The sequence below is a fragment of the Salvelinus namaycush genome, chromosome 31 (genome assembly GCF_016432855.1).
Source record: "Salvelinus namaycush isolate Seneca chromosome 31, SaNama_1.0, whole genome shotgun sequence".
In the NCBI taxonomy this organism is placed as follows: Eukaryota; Metazoa; Chordata; class Actinopteri; order Salmoniformes; family Salmonidae; genus Salvelinus; species Salvelinus namaycush.
Genome location: NC_052337.1, coordinates 27,106,722 through 27,129,954, shown reverse-complemented (window position 1 = coordinate 27,129,954; position 23,233 = coordinate 27,106,722). Strand labels below are relative to the sequence as shown.

The 23,233-nt window shown below is 43.1% G+C and overlaps 1 protein-coding gene across 1 annotated transcript in view; it reads left to right on the top strand.

The window, feature by feature from the left end:
* Window positions 1-23,233, top strand: part of LOC120025537 (astrotactin-2-like) — a 451,161-nt gene that overhangs the window by 127,861 nt on the left and 300,067 nt on the right. The window contains exon 4 of the mRNA XM_038970100.1: window positions 9,288-9,437. Within this exon, the coding sequence (XP_038826028.1) occupies window positions 9,288-9,437 (150 nt within the window). The remainder of the gene's footprint in view (window positions 1-9,287; window positions 9,438-23,233) is intronic.

The window sequence follows — 23,233 nt, the reverse complement described above, 5'->3', positions numbered from 1 at the left end:
CTGTTGGAAAAACAAATGATAGTCCCACTAAGCGCAAACCAGATCAGATGGCGTATCACTGCAGAATGCGGTGGTAGCATTGCTGGTTAAGTGTGCCTTGATTACTAAATAAATGACTGACAGTGTCATCAGCAAAGCACCATCACACCACCTCCTCCATTATTCACGGTGGGCACCACACATGCGGAGATCATCCGTTCACTTTCTCTGTCTCTCACAAAGACACGATGGTTGGAACCAAAAATCTCAAATGGACTCAAATGACAGATTTCCACTGGTCTAATGTCCATTGCTTATGTTTCTTGTCCCAAGCAGGTCTCTTCTTCTTATTGGTGTCCTTTAGTAGGGGTTTCTTTGCAGCAATTCGACCATGAAGGCCTGATTCACGCAGTCTCCTCTGAATAGTTGATGTTGAGATGTCTGTTACTTGAACTCTGTGAAGCATTTATTTGGGCTGCAATCTCTAATGAACTTATCCTCTGCAGCAGAGGTAACTCTGGGTCTTCCTTTCCTGTGGCGGTCCTCATGAGAGCCAGTTTCATCATAGCGCTTGATGGTTTTTGCAATTACACTTGAAGTAAAACTAAATACATGCTCTTCAACCGATCGCTGCCCGCACCTGCCCGCCCGTCCAGCATCACTACTCTGGACGGTTCTGACTTAGAATATGTGGACAACTACAAATACCTAGGTGTCTGGTTAGACTGTAAACTCTCCTTCCAGACTCACATTAAGCATCTCCAATCCAAAATGAAATCTAGAATCGGCTTCCTATTTCGCAACAAAGCATCCTTCACTCGTGCTGCCAAACATACCCTCGTAAAACTGACTATTCTACCGATCCTTGACTTCGGCAATGTCATTTACAAAATAGCCTTCAACACTCTACTCAGCCAATTGGATGGAGTCTATCACAGTGCCATCCGTTTTGTCACCAAAGCCCCATATACTACCCACCACTGCGACCTGTATGCTCTCGTTGGCTGGCCCTCGCTTCATATTCGTCGCCAAACCCACTGGCTCCAGGTCATCTATAAGTCTTTGCTAGGTAAAGCCCCGCCTTATCTCAACTACCTCATCCCCATACTGTTGTTTTTTATTTTGCTCCTTTGCACCCCAGTATCTCTACTTGCACATTCATCGTCTGCACATCTATCACTCCAGTGTTTAATTGCTATATTGTAATTATTTCACCACTATGGCCTATTTATTGCTTTACCTCCCTTATCCTACCTTATTTGCACACACTGTATATATACTTTTTCTATTGTATTATTGACTGTATGTTTGTTTATTCCATGTGTAACTCTGTGTTGTTGTTTGTGTCGCACTGCTTTGCTTTATCTTGGCCAGGTCGCAGTTGTAAATGAGAACTTGTTCTCAACTAGCCTACATGGTTAAATAAAATTACAAATTAAAAAAGTTCTTAAAATGTTCCGCTTTGACTGAACTTCATGTGTTAATAAGGTGAAGACGGACTGTAATTTCTCTTTGCTTATTTGAGCTGTCTTGCCATAATATGGACTTGGTCTTTTACCAAATAGGGCTATATTCTGTATACCACCCCTACCTTGTCACAACACAACTGATTGGCTCAAATGCATTAACCTCTCTGTGGTAGGTGAGACGCAATCGTCCCACCTGGCCAATAGCCAGGGAAAATACAGAGCGCCATATTCAAATAAAATGATATAAAAATCAAACTTTCATTAAATCACACATGTAAGATACCAAATTAAAGCTACACTCGTTGTGAATCCAGACAACATGTCAGATTTCAAAAAAGCTTTTCGGCGAAAGCATAAGATGCTATTATCTGATGATAGCACAACAGTAAACAAAGAGAGTAGCATATTTCAACACTGCAGGCACGACACAAAACGCAGAAATAAAAATATAATTCATGCCTTACCTTTGACGAATTTCTTTTGTTGGCACTCCAATATGTCCCATACACATCACAAATGGTCCTTTTGTTCGAGTAATTCCGTCGATATATATCCAAAATGTCAATTTATTTGGCGTGTTTCATCCAGAAAAACACAGCTTTCAACTTGCGCAACGTCACTACAAAATATCTCAAAAGTTACATGTTAACTTTACCAAAACATTTCAAACTACTTTTGTAATACAACGTTAGGTATTTTTACAGGTTAATAATCGATCAAATTGAAGACGGGATGATCTGTGTTCAATACAAAAAGAAAACAAACTGACGCAACTTTTCTGGTAATGTGCCTCTCTCAAACAATTTACTTCAAGTGACTCGCATTTAAGATGGCTGTACTTCTTCATTACACAAAGGAAAAACCTCAACCAATTTCCAAAGACTGGTGACATCCAGTGGAAGCGGTAGGAACTGCAAACAAGTCCCTTAGAAATCTGGTGTCCCAATGAAAGCTCATTGAAAAGACGGTGACCTCAAAAAAAAAAGTTCTGAATGGTTTGTCCTCTGGGTTTTGCCTGATACATGAGTTATGTTATACTCACAGACATGATTCTAACAGTTTTAGAAACTTCAGAGTGTTTTATATCCAAATCTACTAATAATATGCATATCTTATATTCTGGGGATGAGTAGCAGGCAGTTGAATTTGGGCATGCTATTTATCCAAAAGTGAAAATGTTGCCCCCTACCCCGAAGAAGTTTTAAGAAGGAAAGAAATTACACAAATTAACTTTTAACAAGGTATAGCTGTTAATTGAAATGCATTCCAGGTGACTACCTCATGAAGCTTGTTGAGAGAATGCCAAGATTGTGCAAGCTGTCATCAAGGCAAAGGGTGGCTACTTTGAACAATCTCCAATATGAAATATATTTTGATTTGTTTAACAATTTGTTTCGTTACTACATGATTCCATATGTGTTATTTCATAGTTTTGATGTCTTCACTATTATTCTACAATGTAGAAAATAGTATAAATAAAGAAAAAACGTTGAATGAGTTGGTGTGTCCAAACTTTTGACTGGTACTATACATACATACAGACATACATACTTCATGCTACAGTAGAAACGACAACACGTTATACAGAAAATAAGGCACTTACTTTGATAGGAATGCATACATGTGCAAAGCTATTATTTATAATTAAAACAACATTGGAAAATGTGCCAGTTAGTGCAAGACTGTGCACATGTCTGCATACTTGATGTGCAGAAAAAATGGGCAAGGGCTCTCCTCTTCGGAAAAGTTGGTCCGGCTCAGTAAGGCCTCAAACATAAATTGTCCGCAACTGTGAAATGGGCTACTTCTATGTCAGTTAATGAGGAGGCGAAACACACCTCAATTCAAACTGTTGTTAGAAAATACAACTCGTTATTTGAAATTGACAAGTTGAAACAGTCTATTAATAATTAGCAGGCTGTTAACTGTCCTGTTGCATAATAATCACATTTTAGAACAGTGAGTGCATTCTGACATAACGTGCATAAAACAACTCACGCTGGGGCGACCGTTAGAGATATTTGTAACTCACATATGAAAAGGTTATCAATTGATTTTGTATAAAATAAACATCTTCCAAATAAATAGCAACTCCCTGCTCCTGCCCTGACTTTTCCTAAATATTAATATTTTATATTGCTCAGTTGTCTGATTTTTTTTAAATCGTAAACAGAAAAGTATTTGAGGCTGTTTTTTTGCATTTTCTTTATTTTACAGCTAACTTAAGGGGCCACGACAAATTAGCAAGATGGCACCGGAGGGTAGGGCTGCCATCTTATCGGCTCTTAACCATATTTTGTTTGCTTTTTCGTGTTGTTCGTAACTTGTTTTGTACATAATGTTGTTGCTATCGTCTCTAATAACCGAAAAGAGCTCCTGGACATCAGAACTGGGATTACCTGAAATTGGACGGGGAGTTCTTCTTCAATAAGTCGGACGTGAGGGATATACTACAGACACCCGACCAGGCCCAGATCCCCGTGATTCGCTGGAAAAGGAAAAGTAGGTTTCGCGGAAAGAGATCAGGATGCCTCGTGAGGATCAGACAATGAGTGGCTAATTTGCCCTTGCCTTCCATTCTGCTAGTTAACATTCAATCGCTGGAAAATAAAGGGGACAAACTGAAAGCACGTATATTCTACCAACGGGACATTAAAAACTGTAATATCTTCTGTTTCACCGAGTCGTGGCTGAACAACGACATTAAGAACATACAGCTGGCGGGTTATACACTCTATCGGCAGGACTGAACAGCAGCCTCTGGGAAGACCTGGGGCGGGGGCCTATGCATATTTACAACAACAGCTGGTGCATGATATCTAAGGAAGTCTCAAGGTTTTCCTCGCCTGAGGTAGAGGATCTCATGATAAGCTGTAGACCACACTATCTACCTAGAGTTTTCATCTGTATTTTTCGTATCTGTCTACATACCACCACAGACAGAGGCTGGCACTAAAAGGGTAGTGGGTAGGGTAGTGTGGGTAGTGTGGCGAAGTCAGGTAGGAAACCTGCGCCCACTTCCCATGCTTACCGTGGAGAGCGGGAGTACGGGCAGGCACTGTGTTATGCGGAAGAGCGCACGGTGTCTCCTGTACGTGTGCTTAGCCCGGTGCGGTACATTCCAGCTCCACGTATCGGCCGGGCTAGAGTGAGCATTGAGCCAGGTGCCATGAAGCCGGCTCAATGCGTCTGGTCTCCAGTGCATCTCCTCGGGCCGGCATACATGGCACCAGCCTTACGCATGGTGTCCCCGGTTCGCCAACACAGCCCAGTGCGGGTTATTCCACCTCCCCGCACTGGTCGGGCTACGGGGAGCATTCAACCAGGTAAGGTTGGGCAGGCTCGGTGCTCAAGGGAGCCAGTACGCCTGCACGGTCCGGTATATCCGGCGCCACCTTCCCGCCCCAGCCCAGTACCACCAGTGCCTACACCACGCACCAGGCTTCCAGTGCGTCTCCAGAGCCCTGTTCCTCCTCCACGCACTCTCCCTGTGGTGCGTGTCTCCAGCCCAGTACCTCCAGTTCCGGCACCACGCACTAAGCCTCCTGTGCGTCTCCAGAGCCCTGTATGCACTGTTCCTTCTCCCCGCACTAGCCTTGAGGTGCGTGTCTCCAGTCCGGTACCACCAGTTCCGGCACCACGCATCAGGCCTACTGTGCGCCTCAGCAGGTCAGAGTCGGCCGTCTGCCCAGCGCCGTCTGAGCCATCCGTCTGCCCAGCGCCGTCTGAGCCAGCCGCCCACCAGTCATGAGCTGCCCTCCAGTCATGAGCTGCCCTCCAGTCATGAGCTGCCCTCCAGTCATGAGCTGACTTCCAGTCATGAGCTGCCCTCCAGTCATGAGCTGCCTTCCAGTCATGAGCTGCCTTCCAGTCATGAGCTGCCTGCCAGTCATGAGCTGTCTGCCAGTCATGAGCTGCCCTCCAGTCATGAGCTGCCCTCCAGTCATGAGCTGCCCTCCAGTCATGAGCTGCCTTCCAGTCATGAGCTGCCCTTCAGTCATGAGCGGCCCTTCAGCCCGGAGCTACATGTACACCGGTGCCACCCACACATTGACACATTGACTATGTACTGGTACACCCTGTATATATCCCTGCTATTGTTCTTTACTGCTGCTCTTTAATTATTTGTTATTCTTATCTCTTACCTTTTTAGGGATTTTCTTAAAACTGCCTTGTTGGTTAATAAGGATTTTCGCTTAAAATGACATACCCAAATCTAACTGCCTGTAACTCAGACTCTGAAGCAAGGATATGCATATTCTTGGTACCATTTGAAAGGAAACACTTTGAAGTTTGTGGAAATGTGAATTGAATGTAGGAGACTATAACACAATAGATCTGGTAAAAGATAATATAAAGAAAAAAAAAACGTTCTTTTGTAAAAAAAATTGTACCATCCTCTTTGAAATGCAAGAGAAAGACCATAATGTATTAATCCAGCCCAGCTGCAATTTAGATTTTGGCCACTAGATGGCAGTAATGTATGTGCAAAGTTTTAGACTGATCCAATGAACTATTGTATTTCTGTTCAAAATGTTGTATCAAGACTGCCCAAATGTGCCTAATTTGTTTATTGATAACTTTTCATGTTCAAAACTGTGTACTCTTCTCAAATTATAGCATGGTATTCTTTCATTGTAATAGCTACTGTAAATTGGACAGTGCAGTTAGATTAACAAGAATTTAAGCTTTCTGCCAATACCAGATATGTCTATATCCTGGAAAATTGTCTTGTTACTTACAACCTTATGCTAATCGCATTACCCTATGTTAGCTCAACCGTCCCGTGGACGGGACACCGATCCCGAAGAAGTTGGGCTTGTAAGTAAGCGTTTCACTGTAAGGTCTACACCTGTTGTATTTGGCACATGTGACAAATAATATTTGATTTGATTTGAGCCGAAGTGCGTTGGTACCCAGGCGCTAATGCATCTCTCTCTTCACTGAATGAATGTCGTCAATGGATGAATGGGCGATAGGAACCAGATAGAAACAGATAATTGTGCATGTGACTTCACAATTTAATTTGAATGAATTGAATGATGAGGAGGTGGTGGGTGAAGGGGGTGATTGAATTTCAATGATCTGAATGATGAGGGTAAGGAGGATGATTGTATATTGAACAATAGTGTAATAAGAGAGCAGGTTCTACAGCTAACGCAAAGAGACAAATTGCCAGCACACTCTACAGTTTTCTTTGTTTATGTGACATGCAGAGTTGCAGCACATCAGAGATTGTACTGTCGCTCATGCACACAGAAAAGGAAACAGTACGTGGGACATGTCTATGGATGAACTCAAAGCATTTATTGCACTCTTGTATGTCCGCGGGGCATACGGCAGAAAGAGTATGGATTTGGAGTCATTTAGGGGCAGAAGCGCCTCCTACTCTCCCTCTTCCCCACGCACCACAGCTTCAACTCAGGAAAAAGAAGACACAATGTCAAGTCGGCAGGTGCACACGGAACAAGGCCAAAGAAAACTGTACAGTGGAACCGATTTGTTTGTGGGGCTTGCTCACGCGAAGCCCCGAAGCTGTGTGCTGACTGTGGACCCAAAGCATAAAGAGAAGACGTGATTAATTAATGCATAAGGGCACAATACAATGACCGATACAATCAACAAATTACTGTTTTTATTTCTTGCCATCGTTATATTTCTAACAATTATTTCTTCATGCAATTGATCTGTTACAATTGTTCATGCGCTGGTGCGTGAAATAATTTCACCTGACTGGTTATATTATTATTACATTTTTCGTTTCTGCTTTGTCAGAAGCTGTAACTGAACTGTTTTAATTACTAACTCTATTACTAATCAAATCTACAAATAAAGTTGATCAAATGGATTACACTGTAATTGTTTATTGTAAGGGAAACAAAAATAGGCTATAGGCTTATGTTTTTCTCGAGGACTTTGTAGAACTACTAACTATTGTTAGATTTTGAAATAGATATATCTCCACAAATATTTCTTCATGCAATTCATCCTTTACCATTGTTTATGCAATATTTATCAATCCTTGGTGCTTATGTTTGCGCACCTTGTGGGTTGATATGCATCTGATGCGTATGCTAAAGGACGCGCCCGGCAACGTTCTCAACATTCTCTAGCGGCTACTTATAGGCTGAAAGGCCAGGCAGTTTTAGTGTTATGAGAAAATGTGTTGTATTAAAGTCATGATCACATTCTGATGATGTTTTAGCACGTCTAACTGGAAAACATAGAGCAAAGCACGATATGATTTGTTTTTAATTGATATTTTAATGCACATATTAAATAATTTTTATGCAATGAAACTGTAAAATGTGTTTTAAAAGTACTTTTAAAGGACAATGGTATCCTGGTTCATATTATATAATACAAGTCCATATTACTTTTTTTTTAATACTTTGAAACCAATAAGACACTTCGAAACCAATAAGACAGTTCATAGTCTTGTCTTTTTGAGGAAGCAAATTACAATGTCAGCTTATACAAACTAACTGAACCATACACATGAATGTAACAGTGTTTCCATTGTACTACAAGTAAGGAAACATAATATCCAACTTCATCATAACTTCAAATTCTCACGCTATTTGACTTTTATTCTACAACTTTTTATTTTAGCACTCCACGTTATAGTCTCATTGGCATTCCCTGAGCGTCCCCGGCAAAGTGATGTACGATAATAATTCATGATGTGAGCACACCTGAGAGACAGACTGACAGAGTCGGGGAGGTTGAGAAATGACCCTGTCTGTGGAGTGGGCTATACCGCTGTGAGCCGGGCCACATCCATCTCCGAACAACCTCTCTGTCGCTTACTTTGGGCTGCTCCGCTCCTCCACACACTGCACTGGAGTAAATAGCCCTTGTCTAGACGTATCATCGTTCCTCCGAGAGACTCTCAGGTCTACATATCTCACTTTAATTGAACTCTTGATGCATTGTGAACCATCGGGGAACAGCACACCGCTTGGTAATTGAGGCGCTAGATAAATAGTCGCTTCCTTCTGTGTTTTTTTAGGGATCGTTTTATGATTTTTTTGGTGCCGAGGAAACAACGGAAATAGTATTCTCTCTCATTTTTTGTCTCGGTGGCACAAATGGGGCAGAACATGTTTAGATGGGTCATACAAGTCCCCCGGGGTTTGGGGATTTTCTGCCTAGTAGAAGAAAAGTAGAAATGTGCCTGGGCCACACTGCAATCCACACTTGCTCCATCTCATATTGATTTTCAAAGGGGGGCTATGCAAACCATGCCATTACCAATTGTAAACTGGAGTGCTCTATTTTGAAAGATTAACTGGAAAGATACTTGTCCAACTTTTCTCATCTGTAGTCCTTTGTGCTTTGCCTCTTACCGCCTGATTCAGCGGTGATACACACTTTGAAAAAGGGCAAAGCTTCTGTTGTATTTTCTTTTTCAGCCGGGAATTACACAACTGCTTCTTCATGCTAAACATGACAACATTTAATGACGGTTATTTTTTCAGAGGTTGAACTAGGATGACTGAAGTGTTCGACAGAGCGGCGAGGGGAAGCCCATTGAATATGGCCCAATTGATCTGCTGTGACTAGGCTTTGCAATTTACATTGTAACTGCCAAGATGTATACCATTGAATTCCAAATCGTTTGCACCTTAAAGCCCTCAGTCATAGCCAGTAAAGAAACGAAAGTTGAGGAAAGTGTTTTCATAGACCTGCTCTCATTCAAATGTGTTTGTTTGCTTTTATCTTCCCTGTTTGCATCTACAACATACAAGTGTCTGTTTCTCACGCTTTGTATCCACCCTTTTGAAATGTGAAAACTTTTAACACTTCTCACATCTCATTGCTTTGTCCCCCCCACAGCCCTTGACCCCAAGCAGGAGACGGTCGAGGCATTGATGCAGCGGTTTAAGGAGAGTTTCCGTCCTAACACGACCATGGAGATCGCCCACTTTCAACACGTCACACACAGCTCCTCCACAGGACGCAAGAGAGGCCCAAGCCACACCAGAGGTAAGACAACAGCTCATTAGTCACTGTTCTATTCAGTATGGACACCTTTTATCAACGAACAGAGAGCATATTTCTGTCAGGTTTGACATCCAGTATGTATTCAGTGGGACAACAATTAATGAGTCACTATTCTGTTTAAATGCAAGAGCAGCATAATTGGCTACATATACAGTCCAAGCACATGTTGAGGATCCTTTGGCTTGTCAGGGTTAATGTCACGCATGACTCCAGACCTTCTCAGGAACATAAATTCAGATCTTGGCCGTTGCTGTGCACTCAAACCTTCTTTTAATCATGGATGGGTCTTTTACGGTCATGTATGATTAAAACAGGTTTGAGTGCACAGCAACGGCCAAGATCTGAATTTATGTTCATGAGAAAGTTGGAAGTCAAGCATGTGACATTAGCCGTAACAAGCCAAAGGATCCTCAACATATGACCGTAGAAGACCCATCCATGCCATTGACATGACACCCTACTGGAAGAGACTGACTGGCCACTGTGGAAATGTGAGACATTAACCTTGGACAGCCTCCAGAACAGCCTGAATTCTACGGGGCATGGAAACGTTGCTCAATTGGTATCAAGGGACCTAACGTGTGCCAGAAAAACATTCCCCACACCATTACACCACCGCCACCAGCCTGTACCGTTGACACCAGGTAGGGTGGGGCCATGGACTCATGCTGCTTACGCCAAATCCTGACTCTGCCATCAGCATGACGCAACAGGAACCGGGATTCGTTGGACCAGGCAATGTTTTTCCACTCCTCAAGTGTTGGTGATCGCGTGCCCACTGGAGTAGATTCTTCTTGTTTTTAGCTGATAGGAGTGGAACCTGGTGTGGTCATCTGTTGCAGTAGCCCATCCGTGACAAGGATCAACGAGTTGTGCACTGTGCGATATCGTTCTGCACACCACTGTTGTACTGCAGCGTTATTTGTCTGTTTGTGGGTCACCTGTTAGCTTGCTTGATTCTTGCTATTCTCCCTGCAGCTGACTGGATGTTTTTTGTTTGTTGCACCATTCTCAGTAAATCCTAGAGACTGTTGTGCATGAAAAGCCCAGGAGGCCAGCCATTTCTGAGATAATGGAACCGGTGCACCTGGCACCGACAATCATACCATGCTCAGAGTTGCTTTGGTCACTAGTTTTGCCCATTCTAACGTTCAATTGAACAGTAACTGAATGCCTCGATGCCTGTCTGCCTGATTTATATAGCAAGCCACGGCCATGGCCTACTGTCTGTAAGAGCGAACAATTTTCGTGAACGGGGTGTACCTAATAAACCGGCTACTGAGTGTATATGCTAAGTGGTGTACTTTAATGTAACGTATGACACAGAGCCTAGTTGCTATAACCAACATAGCTAAGAGGAAGTCTGTCTTTGTGTTGAAAAAATTATATTTTGTTTTCCTTTACAGCTTTAACTCTTAAGTTAGAAGTCATTTTGTCATTGAGAGACCCTGAGCGAATAGCCCATGAATTATCTTAGCTTTGTTAGCAAATGTCGGCTCTGTGAAATCAAATCCTTTCATTGGATCCAGCTCTCAAATTTTCAAATCCTAGAGAGTCTCAGTGCAAGTCACTCGCAGGAGATTTCCTCTCTGTGACTCAGAGAGGAAATAAACTTTTTTCAGGACCTTTAATTACAGCTGAAAGTGTGTTTCACAGCACAAAAAGGAAGCCAGTCCAGGATAACAAACATGCTAATGGGACTAGTGCTTTTACGGAAGGGAAACTCAATTAGCCGAGAGAGGGAAAGGGGAGTTCGGCGGCTAGGCCCGGAGATTAGGCCTCGTGAGGAAATGAATTTGCAGTCAAATTATACGTGCGATGGAGAAGGCGGGAACTGGGAATGTGCGAGGGGAGAGGGAGGCTGGGAAGTACTTTTCTATTTCATTTCGGCTGGCTTGACAGCGTTTTATGCCGTGAATTAGTTCCTTTTCTGCCATGTCTCCCCGAGCCCCACTGTACATTTGCATGTTTTACATTGATGCCAGTTTTTAAGTAGATTAAGCGTGAGAGCAGCTGTGATGTTCTCTCTCCTTTTCCCCGTCATTGTTGCTGCTGATGACTTTTGCATTGTAATGAGGGGCCATGGCGGAGACAGGCCCTTTGGCACAGTAGCACCGGGTCCATGCTGCGTGGGGGTGTCTCAGTGACACCATACAGGCAAGGGGGAGAGGACACCATCTGTGCACTTTATTAAGAGTCTTGCTGACGAGTGACACTAAATACATTCCTTAGAATTAGATTGTTGGGAGAACTGAAGAGAAACAGTTCTAGTTGTGGGACCCTTTCCTTCAAATAGTTTTGTTCCTGTTCTTGTTTGCGTGTAAGCTTGTGTTTGAGAAAGAATACAGAGTAAGAGTGAGGTACCTGTCTGTATCTTGATGCCCCTCGAATATTCAGAATTAGCCCAGTAAGGTCATCATCACTACGCCTGGAATGCAAATATCAATGAAGGGATAGAGGGGGAGAGAGAGAGACCCCACTTCAGCACCAAGGACTGAGTCCAGTGTGAGTGAGAACTATACTGAATAAAAATATAAATGCAACAATTTCACAGATTTTACAGAGTTATAGTTTATATAAGGAAATCAGTCAATTTAAATAAATAAATTAGGCTCTAATCTATCGATTTTACATGACTGGGCAGGGGTGCAGCCATGGGTTGGCCTGGGAGGGTATAGGCCCACTCACTTGGCAGGCAGGCCCACCCACTGGGGAGCTAGGCCCAGCCAATCAGTATGAATTTTTCCCCACAAAAGGGCTTTATTACAGACAGAAATACTCCTCGGCACCCCCACCCCACCCCCACTCGGACAATCCCACCGCGAAGAAGCCGGATGTGGAGTTCATGGGCAGGCGTGGTTACACATGGTCTGCAGTTGTGAGGCCGGTTAGATGTACTGCCAAATTCTGTAAAACGAAGTTGGATATGGTAGAGAAATTAACATTCATTTCTCTGGCAACAGATCTGGTGGACATTCCTTCAGTCAGAATGCCAATTGCACGCTCCCCCAACTTGAGACATCTGTGGTATTGTGTTGTGTGACAAAACTGCACGTTTTAAAGTGTCCTTTTATTGTCCCCAGCACAAGGTGCACCTGTGTAATGCTGATGTTTAATCCGCTTCTTGATATGCCACACCTGTCAGGTGGATTATCTTGGCAAAGCAGAAATGCTGACTAACAGGGATGTAAACACATGTATGCTCAACATTTGAGAGAAATAAGCTTTTTGGCATTTAGAAAATGTCAGATTTTTTTTTTCAGCTCATGAAACATGGGACCAACACTTTGCATGTTGTGTTTATATTTTTGTTCAGTGTAGTTGTATTGGTAAAGTTTCTCCAGAGCAAAGGGCCAGTTGAAGTGTTGTTTGGTTTAGTGAAAGACTAATAAGACTCAACCGTCAAAGGAGAGCTGACCTTGGTGCTGAAGTTAAGAAGCGCTCTCTCCACTTCTCTCTCTTATTTTCTATTTTATTAATTCAATTACGTTCAAAAGGGCATCATTGGCATGGGAAATATAGGGTTACATTTCCAAAGCAATTTAAAATATTATCTACTTGTCAAACACACACACACACATGCACGCACACACGCATAAGGACATCAACACACAGAGACACAAATCTCTCTCTTCAAGTTCATATTTTCTGATTATATTTCATTGTTTCTTGTCTTTCTTTCACCGTGCAGTGTTTGAGTGCTCCAAGATTGGGCTAGTTAACATTCTGCCCAAGCCACAATTTAGAGACACTCTTTGAAGTCTCTTCGCAGTTGCGTTTAGTCTCATTGAGTTTCTGTAATCTGTCCCAATTTGCATACACCTTTGTGCACCGTGTTTCCTTCTCTGAAGCTAATACTGTTTGATGTGTTTCTTATAAGCTATGCAAGTGTTTGATGTGTTAGAACTCATCTTTGGCCCACTATGATAACCTGACCTTGTGGTTATTATCCCTCTTATCTGATATTAATTGATGTTTGGAAGTTACACATAAAAGTGTTCTGTGTTTGTGTCTCTTCCCCCGTTATAGAGAGTGTAAGGAGACAGAGTGCAGTTGGCTGAATTTGCAAACGCCTGTTACGAGAGAGAGAGAGAGAGAGAGAGAGAGAGAGAGAGAGAGAGAGAGAGAGAGAGAGAGAGAGAGAGAGAGAGAGAGAGAGAGAGAGAGAGAGAGAGAGAGAGAGAGAGAGAGAGAGAGAGAGAGAGAGAGAGAGAGAGAGAGAGAGAGAGAGAAATGCTAGAGTGTGTTTGATTCAGGGAGTGTTGATGGCTGGTGAATCCATTCTGTGCTTGGCTGCACTTTCAGCACCCTTCAATCTTCCCTCTAGACAATACACAGTGATTACAGCTCTGGGCCCGAAGCCGTAGGCTCTCTATGACGGGCCAGCCCACTGATCTACCGCCAGACACAACAGTGTGTGCATGTGTGTGTGTGCATACTCCTGTCCAGACTATTAAATCAATGGACTCATACTTCACTGGAAGTCGAGGAATGTGTTCCTAGCCATCAATGTAATTACCACACTCTGACACTGACTTGTTCCCCAGACCAGACTAACAGGATTTCTACTCATCATATGTCATGTCTCTTGTACTGTATGTCTGCCTGACTGCATAGCCCTACAGCAGTTATTCCTGTACCATATCCTCTGTCTCGCTGGATCTTCAATGGAAGTGTTGATGAGCTAACAGGAATAGGATTCATTTGACACTTACTGGTGTTAGGAGTGAAACATCCATTTTAGACGGGCCCTAACAATCCAAGGTGTCCCCAGCCTCACTGTGAGTTGCACAGGGTGTATGGGGGCCATAGGGGAGATGCAATAATGACTCAAGATGGAGGAATGAAACCCCATGTGGCAGGTGTTAATAGCCCAAGGTGCCATCGTGCTGAGGGCTCTGGATTTGAGCCCCCATGGCGGCCAGTCATCAGTCATACCTTTTGGGATCGCATTTACCAAAGTGCTCTCTCCCTGTTCCCACCATTTACCGATTACACCCGGAGTGCTGCGTGTGCCATTTATATGGTCGTTAGCCTAAACGATCCATTAATCAAAATGGAAGAAACGTCCAGGTGAGATGGGGGTAGGGAAGAAGACCACGTTAGTGGGAGTGCTGCAACCAGACTGACCATTAAACCTCCACCTGTTCCAATGTTTTACCCTGGCCCATGTCACAGCAATTGCTGAGGACATGGATTCAGGCTGTAAAATGTGTCAGTGTGCTTTTATTGTGGTGCCCTCAGCAATATCTTTGTGGCACATCAATTTTAGAAAAGTCTTGTTTTGAAAGCCTTCAGGTTCCGAAAACTCAGATTATTGAATCTGTTTGATTGTTATACTGTAAAGTGCAACTGTGCTGCCACCTGTTTGCCAGTTTCAAAACGAGATGGAGGTGAGCCACAGGCAGACAGAAACAGAAAGGGTCTGATAGAGGGCAGAGACATACAGCGATAGATACTGAGACAAATACAAAGAAACAAGTGACAGAAACAAAGACTTGATTCACACATACACATGGATATACCTTGGACCAGTATTGGACCGAAAGTAGATTCTCTGAGCTCAGTGCAGTGTGACTGAGGAGAGAGGGGCACCCGCCTGCGGCCTCTAGGGTTGATCAAGGATCAGTGTAGCCAGTGTTGTTGCTTCCTGATATGCACTTGGCAGCCTGGGGCACTACAGCGTGGGCAACTGACGCTCCCGATACTCTCTCGCCGCGCTTGGACTTCATTCCACCTAATCAGCCCACGATAATGCCTGCCAAGACCAGACTGCACCCAACAGCCAGTTAGAATGAAGCATTGTGGAATATAATACAGTGCTGTTGCCCACACACATTCATTTAGCTATAATGTAGGGTGTTCACTCTATAATGTAGGGAAATACGGGGCAAATTCAAGAGGGCCCTACTAAATTAATGTCTAAACGTAATTTTCTTTGCCATATGTCACTATGAACCACATTCAACTAATCATTAGATTGTTCTCTACAATATTATAACCTTAAAGGGATACTTTGTAATTTTGTCAATGAGAACCTTTATATTCCTCCCCAAAGTCAGATAAACTTGTGAATACTATTTTTATGTCTCTGTGTCCAGTATGAAGGAAGTTAGAGGTAGTTTCCCGAGCCAATGCTAATTAGCGTTAGCACAATGACTGGAAGTCTATGGGTATCTGCTAGCATGTACTTAACAGTGTTGATTAAATAAGAATGTTAGTTTGTTGTGTCCATTGCTACTGTAGTTTAAACTGCCCAGCTCTTGGTTGTATCTCTTATATTTTTCAGTGTTGGGAGGTGGTAACATTTGGAGGTGTTTCCGCGGTTTGGACCAATCAAAATCAACTTGTTAACCTCGTAATTTTCATCACCAGATCCGTGGGTTTCTATTCCTCTAACATTGTCAATCGACGTTGAGAGGGGCTGTTTCACTGGCGATTTAAAGGGAACGACTGAAAATACACCATGAAAACTGGAACAGATTGTCTTCGGGGAGGCTAGATATTAATATTCAGTCTGTTAGCTTTGTCAATTAATAAATATATAGACCAATTTTGTTTGGTATTCTGCGGATTTCATTAAAAAAAAAAATACGTTATCACACAGGAACCTGCAGCCACTAGCTAACTTGTCGGTTGACGGTGGAAGTTAGTGCCGTTCTGCCCGCGGAGAAATGGAGGAGTTGTATTGACCATGGCCATAATGACATTCTATTCACTCAAATCATGCTACATTCTCTGACTAAATACTCTGTAACTTGTGAACCATATATGGAGACATAGAGTTTGGATTATTGTTATTTTGATGCAATTCTCGATTGAATTAATATATTTTTATAACCATTGAATGAAATAAGAATTGTATGGATGAACACCCTATATAATACTGCATTGATTAGATACATTCTATTCACTGCTTTTTGTAGGCCTATATGAACTGTTATTGAACATCCCAATCAACTTCATGCCATTCTTAATTCAACAGGATTTGAGAATGAGTTATCACATCTAAATCCCTTGGATCACTGTTATCACAATGACATGTTAAGATCAAGCATAACACCTCTTAGGAATCAACAATACAATCTTCTTCAGATCAGTCCTACCAGACTAGAAAGCATAGGAACTGTTTATCTGCCAACTTTACTCTGGAAGTACCCATGTAGACTAAAAGTACCCATGTAGACTAGAAGTACCCATGCAGACTAGAAGTACCCATGTAGACTAAAAGTACCCATGAAGACTAGAAGTACCCATGTCGACTAGGAGAAGTACCCATGTAGACTAGAAGTACCCATGAAGACTAGAAGTACCCATGTAGACTAGAAGTACCCATGAAGACTAGAAGTACCCATGTAGACTAGGAGAAGTACCCATGTAGACTAAAAGTACCCATGAAGACTAGAAGTACCCATGAAGACTAAAAGTACCCATGTAGACTAAAAGTACCCATGAAGACTAGAAGTACCCATGAAGACTAGAAGTACCCATGTAGACTAGAAGTACCCATGAAGACTAGAAGTACCCATGTAGACTAAAAGTACCCATGTAGACTAAAAGTACCCATGAAGACTAGAAGTACCCATGAAGACTAGAAGTACCCATGAAGACTAGAAGTACCCATGTAGACTAAAAGTACCCATGTAGACTAAAAGTACCCATGTAGACTAGAAGTACCCATGAAGACTAGAAGTACCCATGAAGACTAGAAGTACCCATGTAGACTAAAAGTACCCATGTAGACTAGAAGTACCCATGAAGACTAGAAGTACCCATGAAGACTAGAAGTACCCATGTAGACTAAAAGTACCCATGTAGACTAAAAGTACCCATGTAGACTAGAAGTACCCATGAAGACTAGAAGTACCCATGTAGACTAAAAGTACCCATGTAGACTAAAAGTACCCATGTAGACTAAAAGTACCCATGAAGACTAGAAGTACACATGAAGACTAGAAGTACCCATGTAGACTAAAAGTACCCATGTAGACTAAAAGTACCCATGTAGACTAGAAGTACCCATGTAGACTAGGAGAAGTACCCATGAAGACTAGAAGTACCCATGTAGACTAAAAGTACCCATGTAGACTAAAAGTACCCATGAAGACTAGAAGTACCCATGAAGACTAGAAGTACCCATGTAGACTAAAAGTACCCATGTAGACTAAAAGTACCCATGTAGACTAAAAGTACCCATGAAGACTAGAAGTACCCATGTAGACTAAAAGTACCCATGTAGACTAAAAGTACCCATGAAGACTAGAAGTACCCATGTAGACTAGGAGAAGTACCCATGTAGACTAGGAGAAGTACCCATGTAGACTAGAAGTACCCATGTAGACTAGGAGAAGTACCCTTGGAGACTAGGATAAGTACCTTTGGAGACTAGGAGAAGTACCCTTGGAGACTAGGAGAAGTACCTTTGGAGACTAGGAGAAGTACCCTTGGAGACTAGGAGAAGTACCAATGGAGACTAGGATAAGTACCCATGTAGACTAGGAGAAGTACCCTTGGAGACTAGGAGAAGTACCCATGTAGACTAGAAGTACCCATGTAGACTAGGAGAAGTACCCTTGGAGACTAGGAGAAGTACCCTTGGAGACTAGGATAAGTACCTTTGGAGACTAGGAGAAGTACCCTTGGAGACTAGGAGAAGTACCCTTGGAGACTAGGAGAAGTACCCTTGGAGACTAGGAGAAGTACCAATGGAGACTAGGAGAAGTACCCATGGAGACTAGGAGAAGTACCCATGTAGACTAGAAGTACCCATGTAGACTAGGAGAAGTACCCTTGGAGACTAGGTAAGTACCTTTGGAGACTAGGAGAAGTACCCTTGGAGACTAGGAGAAGTACCAATGGAGACTAGGATAAGTACCCATGTAGACTAGGAGAAGTACCCATGGAGACTAGGAGAAGTACCCATGTAGACTAGGAGAAGTACCCATGTAGACTAGGAGAGGTACCCATGTAGACTAGAAGTACCCATGTAGACTAGGAGAAGTACCCTTGGAGACTAGGAGAAGTACCCTTGGAGACTAGGAGAAGTACCAATGGAGACTAGGATAAGTACCCATGTAGACTAGGAGAAGTACCCATGGAGACTAGGAGAAGTACCCATGTAGACTAGGATAAGTACCCTTGGAGACTAGGAGAAGTACCTTTGGAGACTAGGAGAAGTACCCTTGTAGACTAGGAGAAGTAGACTAGGAGAAGTACCCATGTAGACTAGGATAAATACCCTTGGAGACTAGGAGAAGTACCCTTGTAGACTAGAATAAGTACCCTTGGAGACTAGGAGAAGTACCCATGGAGACTAGGAGAAGTACCCATGTAGACTAGGAGAAGTACCCATGTAGACTAGGATAAGTACCCTTGGAGACTAGGATAAGTACCCATGTAGACTAGAAGAAGTACCCATGTAGACTAGGAGAAGTACCCATGTAGACTAGAGGAAGTACCCTTGGAGACTAGGAGAAGTACCCATGTAGACTAGGAGATGTACCCATGTAGACTAGGAGAAGTACCCTTGGAGACTAGGAGAAGTACCCATGTAGACTAGGAGAAGTACCCATGTAAACTAGGAGAAATACCCTTGGAGACTAGGATAAGTACCCTTGTAGACTAGAAGAAGTACCCTTGGAGACTAGGAGAACTACCCATCGAGACTAGGAGAAGTACCAATGGAGACTAGGATAAGTACCCATGTAGACTAGGAGAAGTACCCATGGAGACTAGGAGAAGTACCCATGTAGACTAGGATAAGTACCCTTGGAGACTAGGAGAAGTACCTTTGGAGACTAGGAGAAGTACCCTTGTAGACTAGGAGAAGTAGACTAGGAGAAGTACCCATGTAGACTAGGATAAATACCCTTGGAGACTAGGAGAAGTACCCTTGTAGACTAGAATAAGTACCCTTGGAGACTAGGAGAAGTACCCATGGAGACTAGGAGAAGTACCCATGTAGACTAGGAGAAGTACCCATGTAGACTAGGATAAGTACCCTTGGAGACTAGGATAAGTACCCATGTAGACTAGAAGAAGTACCCATGTAGACTAGGAGAAGTACCCATGTAGACTAGAGGAAGTACCCTTGGAGACTAGGAGAAGTAGACTAGGAGAAGTACCCATGTAGACTAGGATAAATACCCTTGGAGACTAGGAGAAGTACCCTTGTAGACTAGAATAAGTACCCTTGGAGACTAGGAGAAGTACCCATGGAGACTAGGAGAAGTACCCATGTAGACTAGGAGAAGTACCCATGTAGACTAGGATAAGTACCCTTGGAGACTAGGATAAGTACCCATGTAGACTAGAAGAAGTACCCATGTAGACTAGGAGAAGTACCCATGTAGACTAGAGGAAGTACCCTTGGAGACTAGGAGAAGTACCCATGTAGACTAGGAGATGTACCCATGTAGACTAGGAGAAGTACCCTTGGAGACTAGGAGAAGTACCCATGTAGACTAGGAGAAGTACCCATGTAAACTAGGAGAAATACCCTTGGAGACTAGGATAAGTACCCTTGTAGACTAGAAGAAGTACCCTTGGAGACTAGGAGAACTACCCATCGAGACTAGGAGAAGTACCAATGGAGACTAGGATAAGTACCCATGTAGACTAGGAGAAGTACCCATGGAGACTAGGAGAAGTACCCATGTAGACTAGGATAAGTACCCTTGGAGACTAGGAGAAGTACCTTTGGAGACTAGGAGAAGTACCCTTGTAGACTAGGAGAAGTAGACTAGGAGAAGTACCCATGTAGACTAGGATAAATACCCTTGGAGACTAGGAGAAGTACCCTTGTAGACTAGAATAAGTACCCTTGGAGACTAGGAGAAGTACCCATGGAGACTAGGAGAAGTACCCATGTAGACTAGGAGAAGTACCCATGTAGACTAGGATAAGTACCCTTGGAGACTAGGATAAGTACCCATGTAGACTAGAAGAAGTACCCATGTAGACTAGGAGAAGTACCCATGTAGACTAGAGGAAGTACCCTTGGAGACTAGGAGAAGTACCCATGTAGACTAGGAGATGTACCCATGTAGACTAGGAGAAGTACCCTTGGAGACTAGGAGAAGTACCCATGTAGACTAGGAGAAGTACCCATGTAAACTAGGAGAAATACCCTTGGAGACTAGGATAAGTACCCTTGTAGACTAGAAGAAGTACCCTTGGAGACTAGGAGAACTACCCATCGAGACTAGGAGAAGTACCCATGGAGACTAGGAAAAGTACCCTTGGAGACTATGACTAGCCCCTGCTAGAATGGCTTCAGAGAAGGAACCATGCATCTGTATGCATAGTATTACCATCACTATCTTGGATTGCAGCCTATACTATTAAAGGCACTATATTGACTGTGTCTCACAGCCTACTATTGAGAGCTAGAGCTCCTCCACAACCATTAGGCTGTGTTTACACAAGCAGCCCAATTCTCACCTTTTGCTTAATTATTAGCAGCAAGAGCTGGTCTGATTGGTCAAAAGACCAATTAGTGGAAAAAAATATCAGAATTGGAACGTCTGTATAATCACAGCCTTAGAAACCAATTTCTCAGCAGTCGTTTCTGCTAGGATTTCTGGCAAACAGACATTTTGAATCATCACACTTTAGCAACTTGCTGCATCACCACCTGTGAGAGGTAATGAAATGAGGATAGAAACAAGTATACAGACAGGTTCTAAGTAGGATATATCCTGTCTCAATCATATATCATAGTCTTCATGGGTTTTCCATTCAAAATTAATTGAGGTATTAGTTTCTATCCATTTGAGCAGTGCTGCTTAGTGCGCTGGTGTCATAGATAGTGACACACTGAATGCAGCTCTTTCGTAATGTGATTACCATTAGCAGAGCAGGTTAGGACCTGTAATCAGACACACACACACACACACACACACACACACACACACACACACACACACACACACACACACACACACACACACACACACACACACACACACACACACACACACACACACACACCTTGACCTTTAGAATGAGTAAGCTGTACTCGCCCGCTTGTCATGCCATGCTGGATTTCATGCCTTTCCCTGGTACTTTCCCTCCTGATGTACGGAGAAGGCGTTTGTTTAGCCACATCTCTGTATAATTAAAGCCTGTGTTATTTTGGGTAAACCACGCTTAACCTTTTCCGATTTAAACAGATGCACAGTGGGCCGTGGGTAGGTGCATAAAATGTGCTGCCATGTCAACATACACAGACAAAGACACACACACCTTACGATGCACGTTCCCTTCTCAGTAACTCCCTTCCGTGCTTTCATACCATCACATATAGAGCACATACAGACATACACACACACCCTCACTAGCCCACCCAAGCTGAAGTCCGTTAGGTGTGGCAGTGTGTTGTTGTGATGGTGTGTGTAGCAGTGTGTTGTTGTGATGGTGTGTGTGGCAGTGTGCTGTTGTGATGGTGTGTGTGGCAGTGTGCTGTTGTGATGGTGTGTGTGGCAGTGTGTTGTTGTGATGGTGTGTGTGGCAGTGTGCTGTTGTGATGGTGTGTGTGGCAGTGTGTTGTTGTGATGGTGTGTGTGGCAGTAGCAGAGGGTGATCTGTGCTCCCTCACAAAAAAATGATTAGCTTTCATAGTGCAGAATGAAATCATCTCTGCCTCGCCTCCCAGTGCCTGCACCCCCTTAATCACTCCCATTACAGGGCAGATTGAAATGCAGCTCCCCCTCTCTTTCCCCCCTCCCTATCCTCTGTCTACTGCCTCTCTCTCCTCCCCATCCTCACTCTCTCTCCCACTGTATTCTCTCTCTCTCTCTCTCTCTCTCAATTCAATTCAATTCAATTTGCTTTATTGGCATGGCGTAACAATGTACATTTTGCCAAAGCTTACTTTGGATATTTACAATATGAAAAATAATGAGAATCAAAATTGTCAATGGGACAACAGTACCAACAATAACCAAGGGTCAAAATAACCATACATTGAACAATAACAATAAGCATACAGTAGAGTACATGTGCAGGTTGATTGGTCTGTCAGACACTGTCCCTCAACTTATGGCAGGCAGCAATGTAGTGCGCTGCCAACCCACAGCTCTCTGCGTCCTCCCCCAACAGGACGGGTAGCCTAATCTCATCAGAGAGGTCTTTGAAACCTTGAATAAGGGTTTCAAATTTGGGGAAATGACACTCTCTAATTGTTTTATATTTTTCACATTTTGTCAGGAAATGCAGCTCTGTCTCAGGTTCTGCTGTTGTGCAGTGGTTGCACAGCCTTTCCTCTACAGGGAGCCAGGTTTTCCTGTGTCTACCCTTCTCAATGGCAAGACTGTGCTCACTGAGCCTGTACTTTGTCAAGGTTTTTCTAAGGTTTTGATCAGTAACCATGGTCAAATATTTAGCCACGGTGTACTGACGATTTAGGGCCAGATAGCACTGCATTTTACTTTGTGTTTGTGCTTGTAACGGGTGTCGTCGTCTGAAGAGGAAGGATCAGACCAAAGCGCAGCGTGGTAAGTGTTCATGATTTTTATTTACACTGTTATTTTGTTCTAGTGTTCAAAGTGAGAAATGAAACCGAAACAGTCCTGTCAGGTGCTGAACACTAAACAGAAAACAACTACCCACAGAACAAAGGTGGGAAAAGGCTACCTAAGTATGGTTCCCAATCAGAGACAACGATAGACAGCTGTCCCTGATTGCGAACCATACCCGGCCAAAACAAAGAAATACAACACATAGAAATATGAACATAGAATGCCCACCCAAATCACACCCTGACCAAACCAAAATAG